We start from the raw sequence: 25,686 nt of genomic DNA, 5'->3' as shown, positions 1-25,686 counted from the left end.
GTCTGTTATTAAAACTAGACCTCCGGAACCAGGTCCGGCAACAGACTTTGAAGCGCAGGGGCTGCGGTCCAGTAATAGACCAACTGTGGCCTACGGGTAAAGGCCCAGTCTCATTGGTTATCAAAACTAGACCTCCGAAACCAGATCCGGCAACAGAGGCATAGGATCAGTGGTCCAGTAATAGACCAATTATGGTCTACGGGAACCGGCCAGTCTGTTATCAAAACTAGACCTCCGAAACCAGATCCGGCAACAGAGGCTTAGGATCAGTGGTCCGGTAATAGACCAATTATGGCCTATGGGTACCAGCCCAGTTGTAGACCTTGGTCTATACAGTCAATTAAAATGGGAGATAATTTGTTTGTATATACAATCTTGTATCCTAAATACCTAAATACACACCGATTATTCGCTATGCCGCGGAAGTGTGTACAAAAACGTGAAACGAGGGTCAGCACCCCCCCCCCCTTTGAAAACCGCTCAGCGGCCCCTGTAATAAGCAAAAAGTATTACCAGAACAGTTATTATTCAGTTATTATTTTTCACCTTTATGGTATTAACAATCAGTATGTGTAGGACTACCCATTAAAATTGTAATTATTTCACCAATAGACATTTTGTGATAGATATTCATAAAATTCTCCTTGCCCTACATATTGCAGGTCTACTGATCTCATTTCAACTATCCTGATCAAACCGAGAAACGTCTGCTGTTCACTGGGGAAAGACTGTTCGGGTGAAGTACCCCAAAAGCGACAATGCTAACTGCAGCTCTACATTACAACGAATTCTTTTGTTTCTCAAAAAGTCTGGTGTCAGACTTATGTAGGTCCTATCACTCCTATGCTATCTCTAATTACATCTCAATTTCTGACTTTCATGTAGGTTTATCTGAAAAGCTTTAGTGGAACCAAAAGCTTCAGTCCATGCGCCATCGGCTGTTCCATTGAACTACGTTGGCTACCCTTACTGGGGATGATAGGCAAATTACAGATTTAACAGATCCAAATAAATTCTTTAGATAGCTGCCTTGCATACGAAGGGGGCAGCGATAGTATCACACGGTACGTCGTGCCAAAGCTTCACCGGGTCACCTTCGGCACCCCAGAAAGACACGCAGTTTTCGATTCCTCCAATATTGTCGGGCTGCGTTGGTCCCCACAAGTCGTAATCATCCGGTGACCCGTCGGTCCAAACGAAGGGTTGTTCCAAAGGCGCATTCGTCGGTTTATGGTATCCAATCCATAAGAAAGCACCAATGTATACCTCCTGTTAAGCCAACAACCAAAGTGCTAGCAATTAAATACATGATAATAAAAAAAACAAAATCCTCTTCATGCAGCATTTTCACCAAGTGGTGTCATTTGTGTGTGGGTGTGCTCCCAAATTATGGCCATCGTTAAGAAATAAATGAACCAAGGACAGGGGGCGGGGGGGGGGGGTGAAAGATCAACAGTAATTAGGAAGAAAAGAAAGTCTCACAAATTTTTATCAAGAAAATCAGTGACGACACATTTGATTAATATCACTCTACTATTATATCAAAATATCATGATGCCGCCCCTGGTTCATCTTTCCGTAACCTTCAATTAAAAATGTTAACCAGATACTTATACTTACCAAGCTCACCCATAAGTCATAGACGAACGCATTCTCAGCGGCACTGTGTATTGAGACCAAATCGGCTTCCAAACCCGCAATCGTCCGACACGTCCACAAGGCGGTGGCAAAATTGACTGGATCCCTGAAATAGGCATAGCACCACCCGTCATAGTACGACCAGGATTCGGCGCAAGACTTCGTCGGAGTTGTTAGTGTTAATGGATTTGTTGATGTTGATATAGTTGATAAGGTTGTTGGTGTTCCTGAAGCTGTTGAGGACGTCGCTGAAGATGACGCGATTGATGTAAATGATGAAAGCGCCGATGTGTTTGTTGTAAGGGTCGGTTGTGTTGTTGTAGTTAATGAAGTAAGAGTTGCGGCTGTTGATGTTAATGCTGACATGGTTAATAAGGGTGCAGATATTGATGTATTTCCTGATGATGGTGTTGACGGCGTTGTCGAGACTGATGTGATTTTTTTAGATGATTGGATTGTTTTAGTTAATGAGAGGCTCTTAGGACTTGATGGGGATGGCAGAGTGGTTAGAGTTGATGAGGCTTGGGTTGGAGATGCTGAGATCGTTGAAGTGGTATCAGCTCCTATTGATAATAAAAATACAAATGAGAATCGTATCACAGTCTTTGTACCAGTCGGAGGCAAAAAGTACACTGCAAAAATTCTGGGGTTGATTTAACACCAGCCCGGAGTATGTCCACACCCGAGAAGTGTTAAACAACACCAGTTTTCGTTTTGGCCTAACACCAGATAGGTGTTTGTACAACACCAATTAGTATTAAAACAGCATCGGTTTGAATTCAAACTGGCGTTGCCTTCAATACATCTCTGGTGTGGACAAATATAGATTCCGGGCTTGTGTTCAACACCGGAGATTTTGCCTTGTACATGTAGATGATTTGTGATCAAGAGGGCATACTTTCATCGGCTATCTCACTTGGATAGAGGATTAATCAAAATAGCTCCGAGATATCGAGACAGACTGGATTATGTTCGCTCCCGAACGACGGCAGAATAGAGGTTCAGCATCAGTAGTCTGTCGGCTATATTTACCTTACCCTCTGCAGAGTAAAATATTGTACTATCACTCCATTTCGATTACTGAGGTAATTGAGATGATTGTTCTTTTTATTCTTTTCGACTGCCTTTTCGCTGACGTTCTAATTATTTTGTTTTTACTTTTATTCCACAGTATCCTCTATAATATTCAAATAACCAGCCGACCGTTCAATGCTGTATTGAGATGAAAAGCTACGTTTAAAACGGTGAAAGGTTACATCTATATTTATAAGTAAAAATCAAATCAGACGTGTATAATAGCAGAGGCTCTCTTTGAAAGAAAGATTAAATCATAATCTATGGAGCAACAGCAAGTAAACGAATATTATATATATATCACTCTATGACTGATGGCTGCATCATGATTACAATTGTTTCAAAGTGCCATCAACTTGTCGAATTTTTCATATTTCCATCTCGCCAACTCGACATAAGTTTTAACATGGCAATATAGGGCTTACTACAATCTTTTGTATGTCGACTCGGCGGGGTAAATTATTTTGCCGTCTTAGAAGGTTTGTAAAAATGGATAGGCCCACTGCTTATTAGAGCCGAGGGATTTATGATACCATGTATAACCGGTGTGTTGGCTCAGTTAGTAGAGCGTCCGTCTCACAACCGGGAGGTCGGGGGTTCAAACCCCGGCCGCGTCAGACCAAGAGACGTTAAAACTTGGAGTTGCTGCTACCATGTTTGGCGTTCAACGATTCAGTCGAAAGAGCCTCGTCGATCTGGCGCTGCACAGTGGCTGCCAGGCCCACGATCAATTGGGCATAGCAAATTTTTTCGGTGTACTTCATTTCATGTCTATTTTGAAAAATAAACAATGGATTTATCAGTTTTATTATAATAAAAAGGAAAGTATACCTGGAAGAAGGCATACAAACGTTGCAGAACGAACGTTCATTCTCAACACATTCATAACAGGAGCAGCGGGTACTGGTAGCAAAGTGATGACGTCACCATTGGCCGATGTTATGGAACCGCACGTGGCTCGGCAGGAGTTCGGCACCACTTCGGCAACTGTCATGACTGTAAAGGAAATAATGCATAGCCAATATTGTGATGTTAACCGGAGTAAACGTAGACCATATCAGTTATTTTACTCCGATTTTTAAAGTTACTTAATATTCATGTGTCCCAGGACACGTTTTTACATGACATGACACAAACATTCGTGATGCACATAGGTATGCCATTGTTGACATTTTGATCATTTTACACGCAACATTTGTATCATGTCTTACGTAACTACGTCAAACTACAAAATATTGCTGTTGTATACGTCGTTCGTTCGACTCACTTGTGTGTGCCGATTGACTCAGATTAGCGAGTCATTTTGACTCTCACTTCATTTACAAGGGGCCATCCAGGAGACAAGTTAACGATGAACCTCGAAAAAAAAATTTGGTTCGAGTTAAATGGATGTTATTGAAACGCCTTATTTATTGTTACGTTAACTCTTAAACAGTGCTATGTTTAAATATTTTGGATGTAGGCCTAATCATTAAACCTCATGCGGTCATCTATGACATAAAATGTTTGTTTTGATTTCCGTTTCACAGTTGTACGTATTAAACATAACATAACAAAGTAAAAATATTACATAATAGCGTATATTATAGAAAAAAAAAATATAGATTTAAGGAACGCAATTAAAAAATAAAATTTCCTCAGAGATTTTTGCTATTTAAAAGGAAAAACGGAAGGACTTTCCAAAACGCAAAGCTTGTACATAGACAACCCCTCACTTAGATTCATTGCATAGATCAAGGTCGTATAACGTCTAGGTATTAATTATATGGTTGAAAGAAATTTATGTGAAGCTAAATCATAATTGAATTATGCTGTTTATTTATGAGACACCAATGATTACCCTGGTTGTAAGAAATAAACCAAATTATGAGAGCAACCAAATTTTGTTTCATCATCCGAATAGCGCCAGTAGTATAGGTGTACTTATAACGTCATAACTAATCCCTGTTGTTCTAAACAATAGAAATATGAATTATGATATGATCCTATTGTTCTAAACAATATCATAAAATATTAATCCTCTTATAGAAATATATGAAATCGATAAATATGAAATATGAAGTATGGATCATAGAAATGTGAATTATGGAAATATGAAATATGATATCAGAAACAATAGAAATATGGATGACGTCAACGAGAACAATGAAATATAGAGATATGAAAAATGAAAATATGGATTATGACATAGAACAATAGAAATATGAATTATGGAAATATGGATGACGTCAGAGAGAACAATAAAATATGAAATATGGAAACATGAATAATACAAATATGAAATATGATATCATAAAACAATATAAGTATGAATTATGGAAATATTGAAATATGTCTGGCGACATAGACGATAAAGATATGAAATATAAATTATGAAAACATGAAATATGGTATCATTAAACAATAGAAAAATGAAATATGGAAATATGGATGACGTCAGAGAGAATAAAAATATTGAAATATGAATGTTACAAATACGAAATATGTCATTATAAACAAAAGAAATATGAAGTATGAAAATGTGAAATATGACATCATAAAACAACTGAAAAAGTATGGAAATATGGATAACGACATCGAGACGACAGAGACGGTGGATGGAAACATGAATGATGTAAATATGACATCATAAAAAAATATAATTACATAAAAATATGGAAACATGGAAGATGGATGACGTCACCGTGGGCGCGACAACCAGTCCGAACCACTCTCACCAGTGGATGTGTGGATCCAAGATCTGCAACAAGGCAACGGTCGATTATTTTCCGAGGATGAGTAGAGTACGAGTATGGTACTTGGACATGGACTTGTACAGCGGTCAAGCACAAAGGAGAGCGTCACGGTAAGGAGATACATTGAAAAGAAAACCAAATATCAATAGACAGGGACTTTATTTTATATAATATATATATATATATATAATAATATTTTGACACCAAACCATGGCGTCATGCATCTTGCGAAGAACCAGCACGCGTATTACGTAATAGCTCTTTATTCGTATTTGAACTGTCATACATGTAAACTTGACTATCATATAAACAGATCGATCAACCAAGCGGGTGGTATATTTCGACTAATCATCACTGTTTATCATGCTTGTTTAACGTCATTTTTTTGTTGTTGTATTACCCTGTTCGAAATTCGAAGAATTTATCCCTATTTTGTTTTTGCCTCTAGTAGAGGATTTATTCACATTCAAATCATAGGTTACACAATTGATCATAAATCATGAAACAAGTAATTTTACAGAAATTACAAAATCATATTTAAGTTACATAGATTGTTTTTACAGAGATCGTAGCAAGCCCTTGGGCAGTTCATCTTTTTCTTTTGTCTTTTTACTAGCAATGCTGTACATTTCTATCCGTTTTTCAAAACAAAAGTTCTTTTTTCAGTTCCTGATTTGTTCCTATCCAAAATAACTTTATATATTGACCAAAAATGAAATAGTAACAAAGAATTTATCCCTATACTTTCCGCTTTTTGATGCATATTTTGTCACCCCCAAAAGTTGATATTTTTTCATACTTTTTTAACTTTCTTTAATTACTTTCATTCGTTAAGTTTATTCGATTTTCTTTCACTTTTTCCCCATTTTCCTCAATTTCTACAATTTCTTTCATTTCTCCATTTGCTTCATGTTTTTCTTTATTGGTCCACATGTTCTTCATTTTTCTCCATTACTTCATTTTCTCGATTTCCTTCATATTCTCCTCGATCATTTTGCAAATTTTTTCAGTTTGTTCATTTTCTTTATTTTGTTAATTTTCGTCAGCCATTCATATAACCATTCCGTCATACCGTCATATCACCATTCCCGTCATACCGCCATTTCACAATCCCATCATTCCGTATTACCGTCATTTTACCACTCCGTCATACCGTCATATCACCATTCCCGTCATACCACCGTTTCACCAATCCATCATTCCGTATTACCGTCATTTTACCACTCCGTCATACCGTCATATCACCATTCCCGTCATACCACCGTTTCATCAATCCATCATTCCGTATTACCGTCATTTTACCACTCCGTCATACCGTCATATCACCATTCCCGTCATACCACCGTTTCACCAATCCATCATTCCGTATTACCGTCATTTTACCACTCCGTCATATCACCATTCCCGTCATACCACCGTTTCACCAATCCATCATTCCGTATTACCGTCATTTTACCACTCCGTCATACCGTCATATCACCATTCCCGTCATACCACCGTTTCACCAATCCATCATTCCGTATTACCGTCATTTTACCACTCCGTCATACCGTCATATCACCATTCCCGTCATACCACCGTTTCATCAATCCATCATTCCGTATTACCGTCATTTTACCACTCCGTCATCCTATCATTCCGTCATACCGTCATATCACCATTCCTTCATCTCGTCATTCCGTCATTTCACCCTTTCGTCATACCGTCATTTCAACACATAGGACATCATACCAACGTATCAAAATTCGTCATACCAATATACGAAAATTCGTCACGCTGACAAATCAAAATTCGTCATACCGTCATTTCAACATTCCATCAATGTATTTTGGGCTAGATTTTTTTCATTACACAGGGGATCGAGGGGCCGTGGTGTAGTGGTTTTGACTCTCGCCTTGTAAACAGAGGGTCGTGTGTTCGAATCCCACCACGATCTGGCGTTAATCCACACTTTGCCACTCTCGACCCAGGTGCAAAATGGGTACTGATAGGATGTGAAAGTCATTGTAGCTTTTCCAGTACTGTGTGCGCCTCACCGGCAACTTACTGGGATACTCCCCAGGGAGTGGAGGATGTGCACACTTTGTGTGCGGGAATGACTGATTGAATCCGATGAACCGGGGTAATAATTTATTTGTTAAGCGCTTAGACACGTCGTTCCGATGTATTAAGCGCAATATGATAGTGGATTATTATTGTACCACCGTTTCACCAATCCGTCATTCTGTCATCCCATAATTTCATTTCCTCCTGTTCATTTTCTTCAGTTGTTCATTTTTACATTTGTTCCTTTTCTTCATTTTGTTAATTTTCGACAACTATTCCGTCATTTCGTAATATTGTCATGTCACCGTTCAGTCATACCGCCATTTCGCCAAACCAACATATCGACCATAACGTCATACCATCATTCGTCATTCCATCAATCCGTCTTCCCATCATTTCGTTATTTAACCATTCCGTCATACCATCATTCCGTCATGCCTTCATTTTGTCAACCGCTATTTCACCATCCCGTCATATCGTCATCTCGTCATAACATTTCGGCCATAACGTCACACCATCATTCGTCATTCCCTCATCCCGCCATTCCGTCACGCCGTCATTTCGTCATATTGCAATTTTGCCATCGTATCGTTCCGTCATTTCGCCATCCCGTCATTCTGTCATTTTTCTATCCTGTCATACCGTTTAACACTTTGGTCTATTAACAATTCTGTATACGGCGTCAGCGGAGGAGTAGACGTAAACACGCGCCGTTCGATATAAAAATTGACATTTACAGGTAGAAACGCAATAAAAGGCAAAAGTTCTGTTTCCAGCCCATCATTTGCAAGTTTGAATTCGGTGGGCCAGCATGAATACTCGCGATACAGTAAAGCGATGCGGTTGTTCAATGTGTGATAGGTCGTACAGTCGAAACTACGACTTGAAGAGGCATCAAAGAGATGTACACCTTGAAATGAAAGATAGTGGAAATGTGACTGAAAATGATTACAATGAAGATTCAGCATTGTTGGAGAAAGCTATGATGAAAACACTGACACGAGTGATTCTGATACACAGGAAGGAGAAGATGAATCTACAGAGATCCCTGACAAAGATGAACCAGCAGACAACCTGGCGTATCAAGAATGGTACGAGGAGGCGATGGCAGCTACCGAACAACTGAGGGATGAAAAGTACGATAAATATATATCCAAGGGCATGCGTGATGAAGAAGCTAAAGAAAAGGCTCACGAAGTACTGTGGGCTATCAAACGCATCTTTTTCGACCGCTACGCCAGTTTCTTAAGGCACAACTTATTTCTTGAAGAAGACCAAACCAATCAAGAAATCATTTCCGATGTCAACGAAAAAGTGGAGAAAGGTATGAATGTCCAGAAAGCAATTCAAAGAGTCCTCGCCAGACATGGGACAAAATTCGATGGACTGTTCCAGTATCAACCTGAAGAGAATGATGATGGTGACGAAGATATGGAAGGAACTGAAGCAAGCGATAACTGAGACCAGGGCATAGAGACAGTCAAATAACGTGTTACTGTACAAGATCTACTTTTTAATGATAAATCCTGGTGATAAATGCAATTTGTTTTAATTATATTTCAAAATACATAACAGATTACAGTATTTCCGACCCATGACATAAAGAATTATGTTATACAGATAATATAAGAATAAGTAACACCCTTTACGTGTCGAAAAGGGCATACCGTCATCATCCTCGGACAGACGGTCAGATTCTTTTTCAGACATTTTACTTTTTTTCTTACCCTTCCCCCTTTTTGACCACCACCCCCCGTTTTTCTTTTCAAGCTTGTTTTTTTCAGGCGTTTTCACAAACTCATCTCCCGAATCGTCGGTAGAGCTAAAATAATTGACCCGTGGTGGTGGTAGAGCTTTGGAATCGGTGGCATAGCTTGTACCGGGAGCAGCACTGTTGTTTGATTTATCGCCGCGCACGTCTCTATTAGAATTACGTTCACCTACCTGATTGTCTGCCGTGTTCCTCTCTTTCACACCCTGTATTGCATTGATGGTTGTGTCCACCGTCTTTTCCGCTTGAGAATTCGAGAATTCGTGAAATTGTAAAAGGTATCTTAAAGATACGGTATGGTTACGATTTGTCGTAAAATGATCAATCCCCCATATTTTCTACCGTCTTTAAAAATTCCTCGTACGTGTGCTGTCACTCAATGAACGTTTTCATTGGTCAAGATAGTTCTGACGTGCATTGTCCGACAAAAAGGGTGGGTGTATCTCTTCCCCGGACGTGTGCGCTCTTGCATGAGCCCTCTCTGTAGAATGACAAGTTCTAAATGTGGATATGATGGATTTTTTTTTGTTCTCGGTGTCCATTGTTTTATTTTTGTTCTTCAACAAAGTCCATCAATCTTGGCTTGGTGCTGTAAAATTCCTGCCAATCAACATCGGTTAGGACCATTCCACTGTCACTCATATCGTAATGTCCAGTATCCAATGAAAATGGTGCTAAACGTATTGACGTACGGTTGTACGCCTGAAATACAATTCCTCGCACCTGAAAATGACCCCCTTTTACAGTTGACATGTCATACACGTTCCGGCAAAATGGGATTTTAGAAAAAAACACAGACCGAGTTATTCATATCATGGTTTATATGTTCCATTTTGTATTTCAAAAAATCCTCAAATTCAGCCTGCTCTATGATGATAGAATGCCCTTGTAAGGTGACCATTCCATCTTCTTTATCAAATTGACGAAAATGGGCAAATAAAAACCCTTGGTACACCATCAGGCTGAAAACCTTCATATGTTGATTGTTGTCGCAGAGCGTGTGGTGGTGTTCTTGCGGGGTACTGTTGCGATAAAAATGTTTCGGATCGAGGCCTTTTCCAACCTTGATAATTTTTGTTTGCTCCGATTCCATGTTCGTTTTATCAACAATGTTTCGTCTTCCGACAACAAATTACGACTGAGTAAAACTTTTAACATTTAAAACATTGATATGGTTTGAGACCAACGCATCATAAGGCAGGATTAAAAAGACTCCTTTACCCATTCATCGTTATTTATGACCAGTTCTTCGCAAAAAAAGTTTAACCACCCTGATCTTAATACGGTTTCACAATGACCGTCATTAAGAACTATTGTCATCAATATAATAAAAACAGTACCTGCCTTCGAAGAAGTCTATCAAACGAGAAAATAATGTCTGGTGACATGTCATTCAGGGAACATAAAATACAATAAAAAAATTACCCTTTGTACCCCATATCCCTACTTGCAACATATCTTTAATTCTATTTTTTAACTTTTCATGATTGACACATGTAGATCACAAGCAGTACCCCTTTTTTACAAATAATTTTTAGTTTAAAAATCCTCATAAATACACTCCACCTCTGTTCATATTTAATTTACCCATATGATTTAATTAGAATTTTATTAGAATCTCACATTTATCATTTTATTTTTTATTCTAGATATCAAAAGCTTTCATCGTTAAGGTGTTTTTTCTATTATTTCCTTAAAAAAAAACAATTTCTTCTTTTGTTATTGATTTTATTTCATAAACTATTCGTTAGTAATATCATTTAAACTTTTATTTCGTATTATATTCTTATCTTTATTTATATTTCAGCTATATCATTTGTTTATTTTTATCCTATTCTTTTGTCCCACATATTCATAACCAACTTAACTTCATCGCTCAAACATGTTTCCACACCCTCTTTAACAACCACTCTATTCCTTTCTTTTCTCATCAAAATTCTTCAATTCATTTTACCACACATTTACAACACCAAATTTAATTTGTTTTTCACAATTTTCTCACACACTCTTACTCTTTTTTCCCCACTTAATTTCTATATCTTCTATCTCTCCTACAAACATCAACGCATACTTTACCCGTTGTCAACACATACGCTCATTCATACACGCATAACCCGTTGGAGATAATTTTGCTATGGAACATGTGTCCATATACTCCAAACACACAATGGGGACTTAGTCTCCAACAGGTTAACTTTTTATGTAGGGTACTCATACAAGGTACATTGACGAATCGTACACAATATGTACAAGAACAGATAAAAAAAATATTTTCAAAATACCGCATTCAAATTTGTTGTGATCTGGTTCTTCTTTTTTGAATAGCGTTCGTTAAAGTTCATTTTTTCTCTGCTCTTCAGACCCGTCCGTTCTGTTCCTCTCCGACCAGTCCTGATCTGTTCCCTCTGTCCCGTTTTCTCTCTTCCAACCCGCTACAGTCTCCAGCCCAATCTGCTCCGGTCTCCGTCTCTCCTACATGTTTTTGCCCTTGTATATAGCAGCGTTGATCTTCTTCAACGACATCTGGATTTTTTTGAAGTCCATCTCCGTCAAGGTGATGCCTTTTTTGGTCGGCAGTGTTTGGCCTCCAAGCAGATAGAATTCTCTGATGTCCACATACACGCGGCCACCAAACTTTCGTACAGTCACATTTTTTGGTTTTATACCCTGGCATATGTTTATCTGGGCAATGTTAGCACCGGTCGGTGGTGTTGGTGGTGTTTTTACCGTTTTCGATGTCGCTGGATTTCCACCCGATTCCCTCCTCGCCTCCTCCACGAACTCGAGCATTGATAGCTTGTTGTGGTGGTGCCTCCGTCTTCCCTTCGAAGGCAAATCTTGCCTTTTTTGCGTATGGGCCGCCGTCTTCTTCCATCGGCTGTGTGTCTGGGATGACTACGATCTCTTCCTGCTTTCCCTGGTACATGGTGATATTTACGTAAGTGATGCTGGCGTGGTGTATAAGATGAAATTCAAGGCGTGAATAAAATATATCAGTCCAATGTCGCTGCTTTTATGCTGGGTGTTACTTCCTGGTCACTCGTCGTTTGAACCTGTCACGTTAAAAAACATGTCTTTTGACCTCTGTTCAAAACAGCCACACCGTCAACCAATGTTGCAATGTGTCTTTTGACCCGTACGTCGATTAAATCCGCTCACCCATTCATATTTTCATCATGACGGCCGGAGCACCCATTCTTGCAAAGTGTCCTTTGACCCGAAAGTCATTAAATCCACTCGCCCACTCATCCTTTCACCGACCCAGGCCCTTGCGAAGACAAACACTTCCTCCTATTGTTTCCATTGTACCATAGAAACGCCCGTCCTCGTTACGACTGTCTTGTTTCTTCGTATCTCATTGTACCCGTCTTTTATTCACCGACCCAGGCCCTTGCGAAGACAAACACTTCCTCCTTCTATTGTTTCCATTGTACCATAGAAACACCCGTCCTCGTTACGACTCCCTTGTTTCTTCGCATCCCATTGTACCCGTGTTATCGGATTTGACAAGCATGGGCCTGTCAATCTTGTCTCTCCCCTGAAATCTCGACCTGGCACCCTAATCCATATTTTTGCATTGACGCCCAATGGCGACAATGCATTGTTCTTGTTCCATATTCCTATTCCGTAATTGCATTGACGCCCAATGGCGACAATGCATTGTTCTTGTTCCATATTCCTATTCCGTAATCTTCTTCTTCTTCTTTGCATTGACGCCCAATGGCGACAATGCATTGTTCTTGTTCCATATTCCTATTCCGTAATCTTCTTCTTCTTCTTCTTCTTCCACCAAAATCCCATTTGTTTAACACATGGTTTTGTTAGCTCTACCCTGACTCCGTCCCTGATCCAAATTCATCCAAATTTGGTAGACATGTTGTCCAGCATCCCTAGTTGTGCCTCTCGTCTTCCATTTTCCAAAATCACTCATGCATGACCATCCAGGCGCCATTTTGTCAATTTCAAGTCCATTTGCATACCATTCTTCATTCTTTCATATCTCAGTTATCCTGCATGCTACAGACTTCTAACAAATTGCTATAGATAGTCCAAGAGTTGCTCCATCATCTGCGACGTATAACTTGACCTTCAAAATGCCATCTTCATGCCTTAAATTCAAATCCGAAATAGCCTTCCTTCAAAAACTTCATATTTATTGAAATGTAATGTCTAAAAATCGTAAAATGGCCGTAACTTTTGTGTTTTTATTCATTTTGCGCTCATTCTTTTAGAAATTGATCACGGTATCATAACATACATGCTACTATGTTTTCACGCATCATTGATCTTCCGTCATTGAAATAGCGCCCTCTAAAGTTTCAAAAACGCTTACCTTTGAATGCCCCTCATTGCGTCATGCATGGCCAAACCCGTACTTTTACTTGGATTTAGGGTCTTCAAGATATACCCTTTCATGCCATTTAAAAAAATATATACCTTACAACTGACGAAATATCTCAAAAATGCTCCCGAAAATCAGCAAAATACCCAAAAATGCACTTTACTGCCAGCACAACTTCAACTTGCTCTTATTTCCTTATTATTGAAGCTTATTCTTTTTAACTTGGCAGATATGAGTATTGATATATACTTAAACAGTTCGTTAATGTTTTGTAACAGAAACTAACAAATTGCTGACGGTAGCTTAAAATTATTGTGCAAAACCTTCATTTTTAATGTCTTTCTTTATATGGCATTTACTTCCGGTCTATTGCCTCCACACAAATAAAAGTGATATCAATGTCACCGCATTGGAATACTCTTTCCAGTGATACCAAATACGACATAGGTTACAACAGAAAATTTCAAGATAAGTCAATCTGAACACATGGTATACTGCTCACAATGCACACATTTTCAACAACCACGTATGGGCCGCCAATATGGTCTAAAAAATTTTACTCGAGAATGTAACTTCCTATGGACAGCAAAAAGTGCTAATATCCAATTTGATTAACATGTAATATTTGTTAGTCCTCCCCTGCCACCGTTCCTCATCAAAATTCATTCTAATTTGGTAGACATGTTATCCATAATTAGTGACCATAACTTTAGAAATAGCGCCCTCTATTGCAAAGTCTTAAAATAGTTGAATTGCCATAACTTCCTTTGAATTTATTTTTGTCTCATATTTTCAGGGTTTGCCAATTGTATCATTTCACATAATCTAACTGTGTTTTACGCATCAGTGACCATTCCTTTAAGAAATAGCGCCCTCTAATATTTTGAGAATGTATATCATCTACAGTTTTCTTTCTATCTCTTTCTGTTTCTTGCCCTCTATTAAATCAGAGGCGTCAATGCATGCACATCGTTCTGAAACGATTGCAGTTCTAGTCTTCTTCTTCTTCTTCTTCTTCCACCAAAATCCCATTTGTTTAACACATGGTTTTGTTAGCTCTACCCTGACTCCGTCCCTCATCCAAATTCATCCAAATTTGGTAGACATGTTGTCCAGCATCCCTAGTTGTGCCTCTTGTCTTCCATTTTCCAAAATCACTCATGCATGACCATCCAGGCGCCATTTTGTCAATTTCAAGTCCATTTGCATACCATTCTTCATTCTTTCATATCTCAGTTATCCTGCATGCTACAGACTTCTAACAAATTGCTACAGATAGTCCAAGAGTTGCTCCATCATCTGCGACGTATAACTTGACCTTCAAAATGCCATCTTCATGCCTTAAATTCAAATCCGAAATAGCCTTCCTTCAAAAACTTCATATTTATTGAAATGTAATGTCTAAAAGTCGTAAAATGGCCGTAACTTTTGTGTTTTTATTCATTTTGCGCTCATTCTTTTAGAAATTGATCACGGTATCATAACATACATGCTACTATGTTTTCACGCATCATTGATCTTCCGTCATTGAAATAGCGCCCTCTAAAGTTTCAAAAACGCTTACCTTTGAATGCCCCTCATTGCGTCATGCATGGCCAAACCCGTACCCTTTCTTGGATTTAGGGTCTTTAAGATATGCCCTTTCATGCCATTTAAAAAAATATATACCTTACAACTGACGAAATATCTCAAAAATGCTCCCGAAAATCAGCAAAATACCCAAAAATGCACTTTACTGCCAGCACAACTTCAACTTGCTCTTATTTCCTTATTATTGAAGCTTATTCTTTTTAACTTGGCAGATATGAGTATTGATATATACTTAAACAGTTCGTTAATGTTTTGTAACAGAAACTAACAAATTGCTGACGGTAGCTTAAAATTATTGTGCAAAACCTTCATTTTTAATGTCTTTCTTTATATGGCATTTACTTCCGGTCTAATGCTTCCACACAAATAAAAGTGGTATCAATGTCACCGCATTGGAATACTCTTTCCAGTGATACCAAATACGACATAGGTTACAACAGAAAATTTCAAGATAAGTCAATCTGAACACATGGTATACTGCTCACAATGCACACATTTTCAACAACCACGTATGGGCCGCCAATATGGTCTAAAAAATTTTACTCGAGAATGTAACTTCCTATGGACAGCAAAATGTGCTAATATCCAATTTGATTAACATGTAATATTTGTTAGTCCTCCCCTGCCACCGTTCCTCATCAAAATTCATTCTAATTTGGTAGACATGTTATCCATAATTAGTGACCATAACTTTAGAAATAGCGCCCTCTATTGCAAAGTCTTAAAATAGTTGAATTGCCGTAACTTCCTTTGAATTTATTTTTGTCTCATATTTTCAGGGTTTGCCAATTGTATCATTTCACATAATCTAACTGTGTTTTACGCATCAGTGACCATTCCTTTAAGAAATAGCGCCCTCTAATATTTTGAGAATGTATATCATCTACAGTTTTCTTTCTATCTCTTTTTGTTTCTTGCCCTCTATTAAATCAGAGGCGTCAATGCATGCACATCGTTCTGAAACGATTGCAGTTCTAGTCTTCTTCTTCTTCTTCTTCTTCTTCTTCCACCAAAATCCCATTTGTTTAACACATGGTTTTGTTAGCTCTACCCTGACTCCGTCCCTCATCCAAATTCATCCAAATTTGGTACACATGTTGTCCAGCATCCCTAGTTGTGCCTCTCGTCTTCCATTTTCCAAAATCACTCATGCATGACCATCCAGGCGCCATTTTGTCCATTTCAAGTCCATTTGCATACCATTCTTCATTCTTTCATATCTCAATTATCCTGCATGCTACAGACTTCTAACAAATTGCTATAGATAGTCCAAGAGTTTCTCTATCATCTGCGACGTATAACCTGACCTTCAAAATGCCATCTTCATGTCCTAAATTCAAATCCGAAATAGCCTTCCTTCAAAAACTTCATATTTATTGAAATGTAAAGTAAACAAATCGTAAAATGGCCATAACTTTCTTGTTTTGATTCATTTTGAACTCATTATTTCAGGAATTGATTACGGTATCATAACATACAAGCTACTGAGTTTTCACGCATCATTGACCTTCCGTCATCGAAATAGCGCCCTCTAAAGTTTAAAAAACGCTTACCTTTGAATGCTCCTCATTGCGTCATGCGTGGCCAAACCCGTACCCTTTTTTGAATTTAGGGTCTTCAAGATATGATCTTTCATGCCATTAAAAAAATATATACCTTACAACTGACCAAATATCTGAAAAATGCTCCCGAAAATCAGCAAAATACCCCAAAATGCACTTTAATGCCAGCACAACTTCAACTTGCTCTTATTTCCTTATTATTGAAGCTTATTCTTTCTAACTTGGCTGATATGAGTATTGATATATACTTCAACCGTTCGTCAACCTTTTGTAACAGAAACTGACAAAAATCTGACGTCAGCTTCAAATTATTGTGCAAAACCTTCATTTTTAATGTCTTTCTTTATATGGCATTTACTTCCGGTCTATTGCCTGCGCACAAATAGAAGTGGCATCAATGTCACCGCATTGGAATACTCTTTCCAGTGATACCAAATACGACATAGGTTACAACCGAAAATTTCAAGATAAGTCAATCTGAACACATGGTATACTGCTCACTATGTACACATTATCAACAACAGAATTGTACACAGTGTCTATTGCATCGGTTTCGCGCAAAAACGAACTGAACGTACTATGGCACGCCATTTGTCCAATAAGGCGATAAACTCAGTTTATGCATGCACATCGTTCTGATATGTACTTAACACTGGGTTACGTTGATGAATTGTCAGCGAATTTGTATGCTTATTTCTATTACTCTCTCTGCGTCTTTCTCTCTCTCTCTTTCTTCAGCGGCCACCTGGTCTAAAAATGGACGAAATTTGTTTGACTCGAGAATGTAATTTCCTATGAAAAGCAAAATCTGCCAAAATCCAATTTGATTAACATGTAATTTTTGTTAGTCCTCTCCTGCCTCCGTTTCTCATCCAAATTCATTCTGATTTGGTAGACATACTGTCCATAATTAGGGACCGTAACCTTTAGAAATAGCGCCTTCTATTGCAAAGTCTTGAAATAGTTAAATTGCTATAACTTCCTTGTTTGAATTTATTTTGGTCTCATGTTTTCAGGGTTTGCCAATTGTATCATTTCACATACTCCAACTGTGTTTTACGCATCAGTGATCATTCCTTTAAGAAAAAGCGCCCTCTAACATTTTGAGAATGTATATCATCTAGAGTTTTCTCTTGATCTCCTCCTGTTTCTTGCTCTCTATTAAATCAGAGGCGTCAATGCATGCACATCGTTCTGAAACGATTGCAGTTCTAGTTTAAATCCTGTTTTCGTCGTTCTTGCGATGGTCAACCGTGCCTCCCTTCGTTTCCATTGTCGTACGGTGTCATAATTACTAATCCATATTTCATGTTTTCACGTTCCCTGGTTGTCCACGGTGACGTCATCCATCTTGCATGTTTGCATATTTTTTATGATTCTATTGTTTACCAATGTCATATTTCATGTTTGCTCATACTTCGTCTTTTTCATATTTCTCCGTCACGGTGTCGTCATCCATCATTCCATATTTTCATACTTCATTTTCTATTGTTTTATGATGTCATATTTCATAATTCATATTTCCATATTTCATATCTTTCTCCACTGTGTCGTTATCCATACTTCCATATTTCCATAATTCATATTTCTATTGTTTTAGGTCATAATCCATATTTCATTTTTCATATCTTTCTCCAATGTGTCGTCATCCATATTTCCATGTTTCCATAAGTCATATTTATATTGCTTTAGGTCATAATCCATATTTTCAATTTTCATATTTCATTGTTCTCGTTGACGTCATCCATATTTCCATAATTCATATTTCTATTGTTTCTGATATCATATTTCATGTTTCCATAATTCACATTTCTATGACCCATACTTCATATTTCATATTCATCGATTTCATATTTCTATAAGAAGATTAATATTTTATGCTATTGTTTAGAACAATAGGATTATATCATAATTCATATTTCTATTGTTTAGAACAATAGGGATCAGTTTTGACGTTATGGGTACACCTATACTACTAGCGCCACCTTTGTTCATTATGTTGATGTGAATAAAATTATTTTTACATCGAATTGTTTGAGTTATACATTTGCAATGGAATGATCTTCTCTGACCTTAAAGGGAAAGTTAACCCCACCAAAACAGTATAAATGAGGAAAAATCAAAATAGTTTAATACTGAAAATGTTATCAAAATCAGTAAGATCTGTTATAAAGGAGGGAAATTACATGACATTTTTAAATTGCAATAAATAAAAAAAAAACCGGTCGGTATACAAACGAAAGGACCAATGTCATTATCCACTCACTCTTCATTTTGTATTTTAATGTATAAAATATTTTAATTTGTCTTCATTATAATGTGAAAGAAAGTTTTATTTCTCCTTCAACATGATGATTCAAAGAAGATTTCTAAATGTCAAATCTTAAAAATTTAATATCACATAATACATATTCAACATTCAAGATTCTTAACTTTTTTGTATTTCCTTCTCAAATGTACATCAAATACAAACACAAATCAAATATAGTTACAGATCAGGTACATATTAATTGATAAATATTGTACAATTGCATGATTTTAGGATTAAAAGGGCATGTATAAAATAATTTCAAATGTGTATGGAAGTGAGTGGCATCAGTAATAAACACTGTTTGTAGAGAATGGACCTCTTAGCAAATTCCAGACAAAAAAGAGAGTAGACACTTACCAACGAATGCAATTATAACGACCAACGTTTCTCCAACGCATAGAGTACGAGCCATTCTTGCAGTAATCGTGCCTCCTTGTCGGATACTGCACGTAGACTCCAATGAGCACTTTCCTTGAATGTCTTCTTGAACTAGTTCATGAAAAACATATTCTGAAATAGTTAATGACAGTCTATCGAATGGAAAATGAATTTTGTAATACATCCCACGATATCTTCTAATTTATCCTGTTACCTTGCTCGTGTCGTTTCACCATCCTTAATTGTTCAGTATGTACCATATTCACGTAGCCTTCGTATTAATATATTTTAAAATGATTTCTATTTGTTTTTTTTCCCATTATATATATATACTGAACGTAAAGTAGCAGAACTTATTAAGATTTTCAAAGTAAAATCGGGTCATGTTTTGGAAGAATATTTTGTTGAAAACCGGGGAAAACAATATTAATACAAAAGCTCCGATAATATTTTCACGCAAAATAAGAGAGAATAAAATGGTGTTAATAAGAAATCTCTGTGTAATCATATAACTCCGCCGCACATATAAAATTTGAAGGATGTGGACATAATGAAAATAATAATAATAATGATGAAATATAATGAAGCTAGCCTCATGGATCTATCCATGGAGGATTATCTATTGTTGCTGGGGGTGCTGTGACAATGCTCAGCACCCCAGTAACAATAGAATAATCCTCCGTGGATAGGTCCATGGCTAGCCTGTGTAAAAAAATATTGTTCATTTTGACTGAGTGGAATTTGTGCAGAGCCCTTGTAAAAATTTGATCATTTTGTTTTGGAACCAAGTTAATTATCAAATTCAAATAAGGAATTGAAACATAATGTCCCGACCCATCATATAAGTCTTCCGGTAGCTTCTGATAACTCAACGGCAAAGAGAGTGAGAGAGGGAAAGAAAGAGATAATGGTGAAGAGAGGCAAACAGAGGGAATACTAAAATTTTACAAAAATTCTGATAAAAATTATTGTCCTTATTTCTATTGGTTGACTCTCGATCTATACTCCACTGACTTTGAATAATCATTTCATTAAAAATATTACTCAACTTTGTATTTTCGAAATTCAGGTAACTTCATGGATAACTCAATTGATATCAACGAAATGTATCACCGCCCGTTTGATAACATCATTTCAAATTGTAAGGTCAACTTAATACAATAATGATATATAGAAAGCAAATGAAAACGTGTCTAAGGTTTTTTCTGTATGATCAAAAGTATAGCAACAATATGCAGGAGTACAGCAACTATGCAGGAATATTATGATGCATGAGTTTATTTGCCCTGGGTTGGTGTAAAGGGCAGTGCACATACACTGATATACGTGTAATAAGGAAATAATTCAATGTGCTCTGCAGGAATGATTTAATTAGTTTTGACAAATTAATATGAACCGAGTACAATGCTTGTTGTGTTGGTCTTGAGAGTGATGTAGACTGAACACTTTGTCCAGAGGTGTTTGAAAGACATCTTACGAACAACTCATACACTCTCGAAGTTGATCTTCAAGTAAATAGGTGTACCGTGCAGGTCCTGTGCCAAATAGGAATTCTCATCACCTAAATAAATCCTTTGACCCAAGCTGACTTTTACGCAAATCATCTTTTGATTCTGGGAAGAGAATCTGTCGAATTCTAAAAAAATATATTGATATGGTTTCATCCTGAAAGGAGTATCATCCAACACAACCACTTCCCGAGGAAATTTGGAGAAAAGGTTTGTTTGTGAAAGAACAAGTCTGCAGCTTACATGTATCTTTCCCTTCAAGTTTTAGATATTCAGTGAGATCAGCACAATGGGTATATTCTACACTTTATACAACACCACAACGTTCCGACTAAACGACTTTCCTGGCCGAACTGCGCTCTACGTGTCCATTTCGATTCCTCTAGTGGCAGTTCTTTTGGCTGGTAACATCCTGGTGGTTGTAGCCGTGTTCACCCAGGGAGCTCTGAAGAAACCCTCATACTACATCCTGACAAGTCTGGCTATCACTGACCTCTTGACTGGGATCATTGGTGTCCCATTTGAGGTCTACAGGAGAACTGTAACGGATGACATCACCTGCTCAGCAAAATGGGATGTATACCTCACCAGTGTCACCTACATCTGTGGGCTTGATTCCATGTTGCTTATGCTGTTAGTCACCTTCGATAGATACCTGGCAGTTGTCAAGCCTTTGAGATACAACATCTACGTGACACCACGACGTATACTGATTGCAGTCATTCTTACTTGGGTTGTAGCCATTACGTACAATGCAATGCTTATTGCACTTGGTAGTTCGCAAGTGACTGTACCAGGATTTTATTGCTCTCCTGTTAGAACAAAAACTTCAGCAGCCACTCTGGTTGTTGATATCTTGACTTTTTGTTTGACGCTATTTGGTGGGGTAACGATGGTTCTGTTGAATGTCATCATTTTGCGAACTGCTATTGTGCAGTCTCGCCGGATAGCAGCGCACCAATGCTCATCTGCAGGTCCGCCAGTGGATGCAGAAGGCCGGGAAGACATCAAGAGGAAAATCAAGGCTTCTAAGATTGTGTTATTCATCGTAACTGCTTTCATCTTTTGCCACCTCCCCGTTGGTATAATGCACCTGTGTTTTGTCGTTTCCGAAGACTTCGCGTTGAACAGTGCCCTAACGCACGTGTCCTGCCTCCTCTTCTACGTCAGTTCGGCCATCAATCCATTCGTCTACTCTAAAATGGATCGTGTTTTCCGTCAGAGTGTTGTACGTATGCTGAGATCTTGCTGCAAGAAAGAACTCAGAGATGACATCGGAGTTTCAGCTACTGATTACTCCATGACCCATCATGATAACAATTAATGAGGTCTAATGGGGAATATATCACCCATAGCAAAAAATGTGGTGTTAATAACCGGTGTACATACAGGATAACACCAATCATTGCACTCCATTGTTAATTAACTGTGTTAGTTACATACCTAAGGTTAACACCTTTGGTTGTTGCTTTAACAATTTACGTTCAATCTCTAGGGTGTAAGTTTAACACCTCAGAATGTGGTCCCCTCGGAACACCATCTGGTGTCAATTTTAACTCCTTAGTTTTTATATTGCTCTTGATATACAAAAATAAAACCAATCTTAGTACCGTTTATGTTAAGTAGAATTAAAATTATATACCAGTAGAGTAGAGCCTGCATTAGTTACGTCAGAGTTTGCATATGAAGTAAAAGATAGATGCTTCTTGAAACAACACCGGTTTGGCGTTAGGCTAACATCAATTTAGCATTAAAGCAACACAAATTAATGTTAAACCAATATCGGTTTGATCCTTAATTGGTGTTGTTTCAACGCTCCTCTGCTGTGGACCGATATAGAAACCAGGCTGGTGTTGAATTAACACCGGCTTTTTTGCAGTATGATAACAATATTATCTCTTATAAGAAACATCAACGTCTGTTGTACTTGTTTCAACAAAACAATTAGACCAACAACATATGTATGGAAGATGACATTGAGGAAATTGATGACACAAGTCAATAACCTAAAACTGCACAATTATGTTTGCACAATTCAATCATCATAAAAAAAGTAACTGGGGTTGTCACGCGGTCAAGCTTAACTTATAGTGGCAACCCCTGCAACCTTCTAAAAATCGATATGTTTTAATAGAAAATGCATTTTTTTTCTCAATGTTTTGCTTGTCAGTTCTATGTATACCATTATTGTATTTCCTTGTTAATGTGTTTATGAAAGAGATAATCAAAACACACCTTGTGCTGGCAGCAGAGAAATGTCCTCTAGAAGAGATGGATCCTCAGTCGAGGTCCTACTGCCAGCCATTTCGGCCCATTATCCTCGATATGGCTATGTGGCAGGAGGCGGGCCAGAAGCATCAAGACGAGATGCCACCTCCAGCTGCTTGTTTGGTAAGTTGGCTTTATATTTTATTCCAAATCCATGCTGAGGACCTTGTGGCAATCTCCATTAGGTCCAAAGTCAGCTTCCTTCTGTTGGTTATTACCATTCATGGAGGAAGAAATTGAGAGACTTTGTCGCATATCCCTTGCAGCCGATCTCCACTGGGTAGTAGTCTACCTTCCATCCCCTCTCCTTACATTCTAGGATAAGCCCGGCATATTTTGACGTCTTGTACTCATGGGCTGTCTCAATGTTCTCCTCCCATGGCACAGTCAGTTCACAGAGGATGACAGAATTGGACTGCTTCGACCAGACTACCATATTTGGTCGCATGTTGGTAGTCACAATCTCACTGGGAAAGGTCATCTGCTCATCCAAGTCTGAGACCAATTACCAATCTCTTGCTAGACAAAGGAGCCTACTTGTATGTAGCCTAGCTTTTCTGTTGGCTCCAGTACTTGTTCCAACCTTCACAAATGAGATCATCGCTCAAGCTTTTAGTGGTTTGTCTGGTTTGCTTGCTCAATAGTGATCTTTATGGCATTGCTCAGTTCTTTCAGGATCTCATTGTGCCTCCATGTACACAGGCCTTCTACCAAAGACACCTGACGATTTGATAGAATGTGTCTGAGTGAACCCTTTCTTCCACATCTATGGCAAATTTCGTTCTCATTCTTGGCTCACCTCTTCAGGTTATGAGGAGAAGGAAGAATGTCGTAGGTTGCTCGTAACAAATATTTGAGTGTGCCTTTTCCATTTTCCACATGTCTTTCCAGGATAGGGACCTTGGATCTACACACTCCCATCGACACCAAGCTCCCTGCTGCACAAGGCCAACTGCTTTAGCTATACGTCGTTCCTCCTCTTTGTGACGGATTTGGTCAGAAACCATCTTCCGCTTCATTTTCGTGCTTGCCTTAAAGAAGTACTGGGTTGGATTCATGCCTAGCCCTGCTTTATTGGTTTGTGTAGGCCCAAACATATCCTTATGCCTAAGCCGAGATTCTATTTTCTCAACTTCTTGCTAGGCATTCCGTTTCCATCCTGTGCGAATGTCTGGCGCAATCCCATTCACAAACTGCATGGTCGCCGGAGTCCCTAAGGGTTGAGTACGTGTGAGACTTTCCCCCTTAAACTCCTCTGTAAGAGTGCTCAGGGGTAACTTCAGCTTTGTGGAATGGCCATATAAGCTTATGTTTGTTTAGACAGTTGGCAGCCGTCTGTTTCGAGGAGTTTTTTAACATTTTTTTTTTATTTCTCCTCGTACACAGACGGCTCGCTATCGTGCAGCCACCATTAGGGGACTTGCAATGCAAAATCCCCCCGTCGGGGCTTTTCAATTTTTATCTTTAATGAATAAAAATTTCGAAAATTATAGTGACCAGAGTGCAAATTTATATTCCCTCTTGGCATCAATTGCCAAAAAACGGAGAAAAATGAAGTTAAAAGGAACAAAAACAGTGACTTACCTCGGCTGTCGCGCAAATTCACTTCCCCGTTTTATCCGATCTTAAGTACATAAACATATGGCCATTGAGTCCCCTGTACAGATCGCGCTAGAACTTCGGTCTCTGTATTTGGTGAGTGAAGCCAACGAAGTTCAGCTGAACAACCAACAAAACAGAGACCGAAGCTTTTGGTCTAATGATTGTTGTGCATGGAGGGATGCCAAGCCACTTCCGGATGTGCACTTAGATTCTTTGCTGTATCCTCTCAACATGCGTCATTGCAATCTCGTACATCAGCAATGGCCACATGATCCTTGGAAAGAGACCGAACTTTAGGCACCACAATTTGAGTTTGTTTGGGAGGGTACATTTATCGACACGCTTTAGCCCATCCTCTACCATTGTTCGGATCTCATTTATCTGGTTCTTATCAAATAGCTCCTTCGTGAACCAGAGTGAGCTATCTTTGTTAATGTGTTTACGAAAAAGTATTGCAAAAACCAATAAATTAAATGAAATGAAATTTATATAAAGCTCTAAATTTACCATTTCATCACTTACGATTTGAATCAGTTAAGTTTGTTCAAAAGTTTTCTGGCTTGCACCAACTGAATAACGTAATCATTATTTGTTTGCTGTGACCAATTGTAAGCGTGTGTTGTCATGCATTATCGTGTCCATAGAAGTTATCCAATACTGTACTCCTAAGATATTTCATGAGTTGTCACCACTGACGAAGTGGTGTGTCGCAAAAAGAGTTGCGTTTAACATGTTTAACGCAAGTCAAAATATCAAGCGCAAGTCCCGAATACGGGTGCTTCATTGGCTGAAAATCAAGTAACGCTAGATTTCTGGAGTTGCGTTCGATCGCAACTCTTTCTGCAAAAGGGCCGAGTGTCA

At 38.3% G+C, this 25,686-nt stretch overlaps 2 protein-coding genes across 2 annotated transcripts; one reads left to right on the top strand and one right to left on the bottom strand.

Moving 5' to 3' along the window:
* Positions 1-1,017: 1,017 nt before the first annotated feature.
* LOC121421846 (aggrecan core protein-like) lies at positions 1,018-5,597 on the bottom strand. The gene is made up of 4 exons (XM_041616647.1): positions 5,430-5,597; positions 3,544-3,708; positions 1,621-2,201; positions 1,018-1,269 (listed from the first exon to the last, which is right to left on the bottom strand). Exons 1-4 carry the CDS (start codon positions 5,569-5,571, stop codon positions 1,018-1,020), a joined length of 1,140 nt encoding a protein of 379 aa, XP_041472581.1. The 5' UTR covers positions 5,572-5,597.
* Positions 5,598-21,244: 15,647 nt separating this feature from the next.
* Positions 21,245-22,279, top strand: LOC121421845 (histamine H2 receptor-like). The gene has a single exon (XM_041616645.1). It carries the CDS (start codon positions 21,245-21,247, stop codon positions 22,277-22,279), a length of 1,035 nt encoding a protein of 344 aa, XP_041472579.1.
* Positions 22,280-25,686: the final 3,407 nt, after the last annotated feature.

Source organism: Lytechinus variegatus, chromosome 9 (genome assembly GCF_018143015.1).
Source record: "Lytechinus variegatus isolate NC3 chromosome 9, Lvar_3.0, whole genome shotgun sequence".
In the NCBI taxonomy this organism is placed as follows: Eukaryota; Metazoa; Echinodermata; class Echinoidea; order Temnopleuroida; family Toxopneustidae; genus Lytechinus; species Lytechinus variegatus.
This window is presented reverse-complemented; position numbering and strand designations above follow the sequence as displayed.